This window comes from Telopea speciosissima, chromosome 4, assembly GCF_018873765.1.
Source record: "Telopea speciosissima isolate NSW1024214 ecotype Mountain lineage chromosome 4, Tspe_v1, whole genome shotgun sequence".
Taxonomy (NCBI): domain Eukaryota; kingdom Viridiplantae; phylum Streptophyta; class Magnoliopsida; order Proteales; family Proteaceae; genus Telopea; species Telopea speciosissima.
Window position 1 is genome coordinate 54,805,164 of NC_057919.1, and position 10,556 is coordinate 54,815,719.

Sequence of the window (10,556 nt, forward strand, 5' to 3'; positions counted from 1 at the left end):
TTCAGGGGGATACACAGAATTTTCCAAAACTGGGGGTGAAAATATCATTTCGTCAAACCTCAGGGGTGGTATGTGTAAATTTCCCTAGAATTGAAAGATACAAAATTGAAATCAGATGTGAACTGGTATGACAAACCACATGTAAACCGGTTGTTAACCATATAACAAAAACCGGATAGAAACCGTTAAAATCGTACTGCATATAAAACGATTTTGATTTTGAGTGATTCTTTTTCGATTCAATTTTGATTTATACCTTGCAAAATGTGCATCAAACCAAAACTGCACCGTATAATTAAAACCGCACCATTTGACATCCTTACATGGGAAGGGGACAGATCATGGGATGTAGATCATATATGCCAGAGAGATGGGTCCCACACTTCATTACGAGTGTCAGATCTGTCTCCAACCAGATCCGTACTCAACAGTTTTGTACCCTACGTAAAGTGGTGATCGTTGTTGTCTTCCCACATGATGATCTATCTGCAAGGTGTAGTCAACAATTCCGTGTGTATTTCGTGTCTCTCTCCATCGTAACTTGGCAATGGCTGCCTTGAATGGCGACGAGACAGCTTCATTACAGCTACAAGTATATAATTAGAACCAAAGCAACCAGATAAAATACCCAAAGCATGCGATTTTAGGGGACAGTTTGATAATGACCGGACCAAACGCCGCCCATTGCTTGATCATGAGTTCATGACCCGAGCGAGGGTTGCAATCAAACACAACCAGTGGTCCTCAAGTGCGATTAAAATCGAATCGGACATGAATTAGTCAAAATTAAAATCCTTGTTTGTACATATCCGGATACTTGAGGTTTGTAGTGTCGGTTTTGAAAAACAATTTGTAATATATTTAATTTACATGCGTTATGTAGTGTTGGTTCACATTCGATTTCACCTTTATACTGTTTAACTCAATTCTTACACCTAATTTGAGAATATGAACAGAAAAATTTAGAATAACTAATTCTTACAATTTTAATACATATCGTTGAGAAACATATCATACAAAGTCACCTTAAAAAGGTAGTCCTTAAGAAACATCAACCAGTCTTTGCTTGAACATAAGAAGACAACAAAAAATTGAGTTTATTTGGTCCAGTTTTTCAATTTCTATTTCATCTGGTTTTTTCGATTCTTATCTGATTTAGAACAGTTGGTTTTATTTGTGCAAATCAAAACTGAACCGAAAAGAAAACCTATGAAATTTCTGCGATTTGATTCGATCATAAACATTCAATTTCCAAAATTCGGGGATGTAGTAATGTGACCAGTCCACGTACTAGCATTCTTAGCTTGTTCATAACCACAACATTTCCTTTGTTAGTGGCTTTAACAATCTGTTTTTCTTACTTCTTTAATGAAGCTTCTTCACGTTATGTCATACCTTGACCTTCCAAGGCTCATTTTAGTTGGGTTAGGGCCAGCTGAACTTAAACCACTCAAACATGAAACATCCCCCGCCCCCAATCCTTTGGTAAATAAATCAAGGAGGAGGATTACCATGCTGTGGGCACATAATGGTCTTCATGCCCAATCAATGGAGATGGAAAGTGTCAAGGTAGAAACAGAATGTGAGAGATACAGTATACCACAGGTGTGTGGATCATTCTCCCATAAATTTAATTTCTTCTAACAAAAATCTATGGTGGTAACATGGTTTCAAATATCAGATCTGTTGTAGTGATCAATATTCATATTGATACGTATCATTGGTATCCATTGAAAATTTAAAAATACCTACATATAATTGCTCTTTGTCTTTATTCAAAAAGTTCTTTTAAGTTTGGGGGTATAAAAAGATTTTCTAAATTATTTTGAAATTGATTTATCATTATGACATTGTCAAAGACTCTTACTGTTTTGCATTTTTTTTACACTACACATTATACAAGTGAAATGACACTAATTACCATTTTTTTTTTATTAAAAAAAGCGTTAAATTAAAAGAATAAACAAACAAGGTTATAAATGATTTGACACATTAAGAATGTTAATAAGCAAAACCTTTTAAGTAATGAAATAGGATTTTTTAATTTGCTTCGAGTCAACTTTAGATTAATAAAGACCCAGTTGAATATATTTAATGAACATATTGTGCTTCATTCAGCGCGATGGAATGATAAAGGGAAGTACGAACGAATGCTACGGATAAATTGTCATCGATGTTGGACTGATGGTTGGGACCACTGGTCGTAGTGGTGCCTAGGATATGTTAGTCTCGAGTTTGAAATCTCTTCTCCCTTATCCCCTAAGCAAGTTAGGTCTTTTTTGTTCATCAGAAAAAAAAAAAAAAGTTAGGTTTTTTCTAGAATAAGTGGTGGTCCTTCACTGGTCCCTCTTGGCCCCTTGTGGGTCTGTTGTCCTGGCCTGTCCCTAATGGGCCCCTTGTGCGTCACCCTTAGTAGGCTAAATTCTAGCACACACAAAAAAAAAATAATAAAACCAAAATAAAACCTCAAACTAAACTTTTTTTTTTGGGGTAAAAACTTCAAAATAGACTCAAAACCTGTGAAGATACAACCTAAATATAGATTTAATGCATCATAATTTCTATGATCACAGGTGTAGTTGTTTATTTTGTTTAGTTTTTACTTTTTAGTGTTATTTCTCCACCCAAAATAACGGCATATTTATGTTGAGTTGACCCACCCAATATTGCCGCACCTACCTTGTTGAATATTGCCACCTTTTAATTGTGGACACTATATAAGGCATGATTGGAGAGGACCCGGGCTCAGGGCTCATGAATCTACATCATGTACCAAAATCAGAAGCAACTTCTACTAAACTTTCACATGAATATTTTACCAATAAAAGAAAAAAAAAAAAAAAAAACTTTCGCATGAATATTGCCACCTGTAACTCTAGACACAAGGCATGAATTTCACAATTTATTGTTTTTTTTCATGGACTGCTACCTATGCATAGAATCCACAGATATACAGTTAATTCTTCCACGTGGATTTAATTTGATGGTGAAATTTATGGACAAATAAATCCTATAAGGTCTCCTGATCGTATGTAAATTATTACATTATTAAAATCAGTCAATTGGTGAAATAAATCAGTGGAGAATCCAAGACCACCAAAAAAGGGGAGAACATATACAAAAGGGTATCATATGATTTATGAAAATAAAATGCTGTTGTCATGAATACTGGCTGCCAATATGATGGCTCAGTCATCGATGCCGTTACAGTGATTCTTCATCATTGTTCCCTTTAACCAGTCTTTGCATTGAGTGATCATAATTCTATTCAAATGGTTATAAACTGAAATGCTCAATGTGCGGTTAGTGGTTACACCACATTTTATGCTACAGTATTTAATGCTCACCAAGCTCAACAGTTGACCAGTAGTTATATACCTTCAATTTTATCAGTAATGTCCTAACAGATATGGCCGTTACAACTCATTTGGCATCTAGTTTGGAATCACGTATTTTTATTTTAATTTCAAGGGAGGAAAACAGGCTGACTCCCTCCTAACAGGCCCAGTTTATGGCTTGTGGAACTCTTTTCCCCACTTCCATTTTATGATTTCATGAAACTTGTAATTCAGAATTTGTTTTATGGTTTACCCAAAAAATATATATATAAAAATTTGTATCTAAAATTTGACACAAGATCAATTACTATTTTCCATATATCAATAATTAAAATTATTACTCATTCTTTCGCATTCCTTAGATATTCAAGACCAATTACTATTCCTAGTTTTCTTTCAGCCACGATGAATGTGAATCCATTCAACATGGTGAGTATCAATCAAAAGGGTATTTTGGGGAACAAATTATACCTTATAGAGGTTTGTGAACCTTAGGTTGGTGTGGTGTGTTGAAGGAAGACTTTCTCCTTTCTTTCAATTGTTAAGAGTAAAATGATGAAGATGGGATTAATTTGATCCCTAAAACAATAGAACTCAAACCTTTACTGTTCATAACCTATTAACAGTCGAATATCAGTTCATCAATACTACCTAATTGTTTGGCATTGGAAAAAAAAAATGACAAATAAATAATTAAGTACCGAGTTTTTCTTCACCCACAATTAAAGAAGAGTTTGAAGATATTATTAACTTCATAAAATAGGGTGGAGTAGTTATGACTATTAGGCTACATTTGTGTGCATTCTATTTTTTTTTTTTTTTTGTTAAAAAATATATATTAACAAAAAGGAAAGAGTTTCTACAATATTGTCATACAAAACAAAGCCCTGTTGGGACTCAATTACATGTCTCGTAATAAAAGTGGTGAGATTCAAAATGTTAGCATTCTTAATATTGCTTAAGGGTATACTTGAGAATTTATTCTAATTGACAATACATTCTACGATGATAATCTTCATTGAGAGAGAGAGAGAGAGAACGGTGGCAAGGTTCAAACAGACGTGAGACCACACCCAAGGGGATCAGTTCAACTACCAAAAGATTAACTCCTCAAATAATTAAGAGGTCATGAGTTCAAACCACTTTGGGGCCTATCCGCATCCTCTAACCCTATTAAGGATCCAGATCTCCTACGGCCCAGCTGCCCGTAGCAATCTATGCAATGTGACAGGGCCACGTGTGCAATGACCGCCTTACTCCTGCTCGGGCAAGGCGCTGGGCAGGAAATAAGGCGGTCATTGCACGTGCCGCCCAGTCTGCATCGCGCAGGTTGGTTCGGGCAGCTAGGCCGTAGACGATCTGCATTGCCCTATTAAAGCTCTCTAATTCCCCAAAAAAAAAAAAAGAAAAATCAAAACAACGTGAGACCACGTAACAAGTGACGTGCACAATCAAAATGGATTTTTATGTCCCTTTCACCTGGTCATCCTGACATTAATAATAAAATGTCACATACAATCAACAACATAAGCCAAAATCCGTCACCACTAACGTCATCTGCAAACCCCAATATCCATCCATCCATGAATGAAATCCTCTCTATTTAAACTCCTCCTAGGTTCTCTGTAATATTCACCTCCAGGCCCCAACACCTCTCATCCCAACTGTCTAAGATCCCACAGATATAATACCATTCATTATATATGGAGCATCAGCCGCACTTCGTTGTAGTGACATTCCCTGCTCAAGGCCACATCAACCCTACCCTTCAGTTAGCCAAGCGCCTCATAACCACCGGTGCACGAGTCACTTTCGTCACCACTGTTTCCGCTCACCGTAAAATGTCGAATTCGTCCTTTGTTCCCCATGGCCTAACCTTTGCTCCTTTCTCTGATGGCCATGACGATGGATACAAACGCAGTCTCGACAAAATCGAACACTTCATGTCTGAATTCCAACGCCGTGGATCTGAAACACTCACAGACCTTGTCCTAGACCAATCCAACAAAGCTTCCCCAATCACCTGCATAGTCTACAGCCTTGGCCTACCTTGGGCAGCTGATGTTGCACGCAAGCTACATATCCCTTCGGTTCTTCTATTTATTCAACCAGCAACTTTGCTTGATATCTACTACTACTATTTCAATGGCTATAGTGATCTAATTGCCAACAGAAGTGATCCCTCTTATTCTATTGACCTCCCTGGGCTTCCATCTCTCACCTGTCGAGATCTTCCTTCCTTCTTTCTCCCATCAAATCCTTACGCTTTTGCCCTCCAGATGTTCAAACAACAGTTTGAGACATTGGAACAAGAAACCCAGCCACGAGTCCTTGTGAACACCTTTGATGCCTTGGAACCCCAAGGATTAAAAGCTATTGAAAAGCTTAATGTGGTCGCTATTGGGCCTTTAATTCCTTCGGCTTACTTAGATGGCAAAGACCCATCTGATAAATCCTTTGGAGCAGATCTATTTGAGGGGTCAAAGGATTATATGGAATGGTTGAACTCAAACCCAAATTCTTCTGTGGTTTATGTTGCTTTCGGAAGCATTGCTGAGCTACCAAAACGGCAAATGGAAGCCATTGCTAATGGGTTATTGCAAAGTCGCCGACCATTCTTGTGGGTTATTCGAAGGTCGGAGAATGAAGCGGAAAGCGAAGAAAACAAGATATTGGATCGGTTGGAAGAATTGAATGAAGAAGGGTTGATAGTTCCTTGGTGTTCACAGGTTGAGGTTATATCTCATGCTTCGGTGGGTTGTTTTGTGACACATTGTGGATGGAATTCTACGCTGGAGAGTCTTGTAACTGGAATACCGGTTGTGGCGTTTCCACAATGGACAGATCAACCCACCAATGCGAAGCTAATACAAGATGTGTGGAAAACGGGAGTGAGGGTAAGGGTTAATAAAGAAGATGATGAAGGGATAGTAGAGAGTGAGGAGCTTGTAAGGTGCTTGGAAATGGTGATGGAAGGAGAGAGTGCAGAGGAGATGAGGAAGAACGCAAAGCATTGGAAGGATTTGGCTACAGAAGCTGCCAAAGATGGTGGCTCTTCGGATAAGAATCTCAGAGCATTTGTGAATGAAATGGAAATGGAGAGAGAGTGTTATAGTACTGTGTGTAATGAATGATAAAAAAACACCATTCAATATTCCATTAAAAAAAAAATCAACATAACATATTGAAATGTAGTATTTTGAAGAGGAGAGAGACAGATAAATGGGAGTACGTGATTGTTTTGAGGATGTGAGAGATAAATACATGGGAGAGCAACCCATTACAAAATGGTTAAACAACCATACAAGTTAGGAGAGTCCAAATAAATACACACCCCTCCCACCTTATGTTATAAAATTTATTTATATCTTTTTTTTGATAATAAGAGATGTATTTCTAATATTGCAAGTAGAAGCTTCGAGAAGAAAATCTTTTGACTTTTTGTGTTATACACTGCCCCACTAGCTCTTTTCCTGTCCTACAGTACCTTTAAAAAGTTAAAAAGTCAATGAACAACTGGAATTTTTTTCTACCACATCAAGTGCAGAGGATGGAAGAGATTGAGTCCGGATCAGTTGAGCGTACGTAAACAATAATTATTCTTTGCAAATTTGCATAAACTTTCCCTCATCTTTGAGAATCGACATCCTCTACTTCTGCCTGCCCCTATTTTCATGTGCGCTCTACATACAACGAAGCACGCAAAGACCACCTTAACTCCATTCGGGCAAGACGCTCGGGCAGGGGTAAGGCGGTCTTTGCGTGCCCTGTTATCTACAGGGCGCACACGAAAGTAGGGGCAGGCAGAATTAGAGGATCTGGACTCCATTTTTGAACTTTCTATTTTCTTTTATGGGCTGATGTTCTCTATGCCTCAGCGCACCCTGCGCCCATACACATGAGCCTGCCATTTTGGGGCAGGGTGGTCATTTCATGCACTCCCATGTGGTTGGGCGCAGCCTGATCTCCGGCACAGAGAACATTTGGCCTTTTTTTTTTATTCATCCCCACATTTCTTTGTGTTGTCTCTCAATTTTAATTGGTTTTATTTTCTTCTAAAGATCAGTAAGGATTTGAATTAAATAAATAAAAAGAGATTACAAGTGTTTAACATCTAGGCATACCTAAACAAATACAAGAAAACAAGAAGAGGGGAAGAGAAACCCCTACACCAACAAACCAAAAATCAAGAGTCTATCAACTCCAAAACAAAGAAAACACCAAGGTTTCCTCTTCTTGAATCTCGGCCTACCCATAGAGTCATCCAATAATGCATCCTTAACAGATTGGGGAAAAGACAAGAAGTAAGGTGATGATTCACCTCATTTTACCGTTGTCTTTGCTAAAAAATCCGCCACAGGGTTTCCTTCTCTAAAACAATGGGAAATTTCCCAACTTATTCGACTCAAATAAGATAATAGTGCCAACCAATCCTACAGGACAAACCATGGAATCAAACGAGAATGAATAGCGCACATGATTGCTGCCGAATCACATTTAATACACAACATGGTAATACCCAGATCTCTAGCTCTCTTCAACCCTTGGATAACAGCCTCAAACTTTGCCAAATATTTAATACCCAGGAAGATACTAAAAGCCGAAATAGAGCAGCAAGTGTTAAACTCGTGCCCAAAAATGCGGGCTAATTTGAACTTTTGGTTGAAGGTCCAGGACCCGAGGTCAAAGCTACTAGTACACTGCGGTGCATTGAACTCGTGGTTGAACTTAATGAGGTAGCCCCATTGGTGAGGACCTACATACCGTTATGAAGGCAAACACCAACTCCTTGCAACTGTACAGCTCACCACCAAATGTACAGCCTAAGGAAGGTACCATCCCTTGATTTCTAGGGCCCTACCCGAGTACATGATACATTTGGCCTATGAAACATTTAGGGATGGTTAATGCATGAAGACATTAACAACGGGGTGATTCGGCACTGTTTCAGTAAGAAAGAAAGAGGAATAAAAGAGAGGCCTAGGCTCCTAAACTTAGTTTGGGTGTAAAAAGCCAAGCTTGAAATTCTATCAAATTGCTCCCAAAATCTAAGATAAAGAACCCAACCATAGGACCTAATCCTAGTTCTAGGTTAGACTATTGTTGACCCTCGTCACCTTGAATGTTTTAGTTAAAGCATTTTTAGACCCAAACATTAATTTGCATGATTGATTTGCTGATGAGAACTCAATTCCATACATGCATGTTAAATCCCAACACAAATATCAAATTCTGCTATTCTGCAGATTGACCTCCTCTTAGTTAAAATGATATAACCCCACCATCCGAACTCCATTTGTCTTGGTTCCAATTTTTTTAGAAACTAGACTCATAGAGTTGCATTTAATTATAAGGAACCATCACCTAATTATGTTTCTAAGTTAGTTAAAAGTTCATTTCAATTTGCTGTCAAAATCGAATCCTTCTGTTTTGACAGATTGACCCTTGGTTAATAAAAATGACATAACTCCATAATCCAAACCTCATTTTCCTTGATTCTAATTATTTTAGAAACTAGACTCATAGAGTTACATTTTCTTAGAAGGAACCATAATCCAATTATGCCTCTAAATGAACTGAAATTTCATTTCAATCCAAGAAATTTCTGCAAATGAAATCTCTGGGCTGGGTGATTGACCCAAACGCCCAATGCAAGGCCCAAAGTTGCTGAAGCATGTGTTTTTCATTCCAAGACTTTGGAAACCAGTTCCTTGGTGTGTAACCACCTCATACATGTGTATTGGGATTTTAGGAACCATTCCCTACCTTTGGAACCATGTGGACCCCACCTATGTAGCTAAAATGGTGAAGAATCAAGTTAAAAATGCATTTTAGATATGGGACAACTTGGGCCAAACAGACCCTAGTGCTTTAAAGTCTACAAATAGGAGGGCCCATCACTAAAATTTATTTTAGACTACTGTTCAAACCATTGGAGAGAAAAGAGAGAAGAAAGAAGAAAGAGAGAGAAGGAGAAGAAGGAAAAGGGAAGAAGGAGAGGAAAGGAGGAAGGGATTGGAGGCTTGGGAGCTTTAGATCGACTCTCCAAGCTCAAGGTAACCCAGCTAGGACCATTAAAATCTATTTTTCCCCATGTCTCACTTCTATTCACAGTGTTTGAGCCCATCCCTCATGTCAGTTGGCCATAATCTTGTATGTAGTATATGAATTCATCACCTAGAATGCTAGGACAACCATGGATCATGCATGCATACATGGTTCCATATGTTTTAATTGATGTTTGTACTTGATATGATCTGTTTATACATGGTTTTGATTCCAGCCATGATACTTGGACAGTTTTGAAATGGAATGCATGCATATGAGGTTAATAAAGCCTTAGAGACCTCAAACCTTACATGCATGTTGGGTAGCTTAGTTTGTAACCTAAGTTAGCTACTGTAATGGATAAATACAACCTATTTTCAAGCTTATGGTGTGGATTAATGATGATTATGCATCTGATTTCAGCCAAGCTTGAGTGTCTCTGCGGTGTCAGAACCCAAACCATCACCCCTTGGTTAACCAAGCTATGGTTACATAAATTCCACCCCATTCATCTCAATTTGACCATTACAACTTTCCAGAAATCATCCTTGGTTGATTTGGGGCCAACCCAGCAGCCAAGACCACAATTGAAGCTTGAAAACCCGTGTCCTATAGGCACTGGGCGTTCCACTGGATGTTTGGCCCAAACGCCTAGTCAAACGCCCAGTGGTGCTGTTTGGGCCCAGTTTTGAAATTGCTCTTTTGGACCACTACCTATGGGTTAAAAATAGTACATAGAACCCATAGTTGATCTAAAAACCCTACCCCAACCACCCTTGCTGTCATCCACACTTTGGGTGCACAAGTGGGCCCCACAGAGCCACACACCCAGACTGAGCCAAACATGAGCTGAAACCTTTGGCCCTGTTTTGCATGCTTGATGGGGCTGTGATTAAGTTAATCTTTTCCTAAAAATTTATTAGAACATGGGTTCTGTATCTCTGGGTGATGCACTGGGAGTTTGACCCAAAGGCCCAGTGCAAGTCCCAGAGAATTACAACTTAGTAATTATGAATTCAAACCTGAATCAAACACAACCTAGACCAACCCTAAGACCATAATTTGATCTGAACCATGTTTGACACATCTTAATGGTCCGATTAACTTAGGTTATAACCCCGAGCACGAGGCACAGTGTTAGATACCGATTGGGACCTAGCTGACTAAAGA

General features: G+C 38.6%; 1 protein-coding gene across 1 annotated transcript; it reads left to right on the forward strand.

Annotated features, from left to right (window-relative positions):
* The first annotated feature begins 5,021 nt into the window (after positions 1-5,021).
* Positions 5,022-6,492, forward strand: LOC122657582 (phloretin 4'-O-glucosyltransferase-like). Its single transcript, XM_043852326.1, has one exon. The coding sequence runs from the start codon at positions 5,042-5,044 to the stop codon at positions 6,470-6,472; it is 1,431 nt and encodes a 476-aa protein (XP_043708261.1). The 5' UTR covers positions 5,022-5,041; the 3' UTR covers positions 6,473-6,492.
* The last annotated feature ends 4,064 nt before the right edge of the window (positions 6,493-10,556 follow it).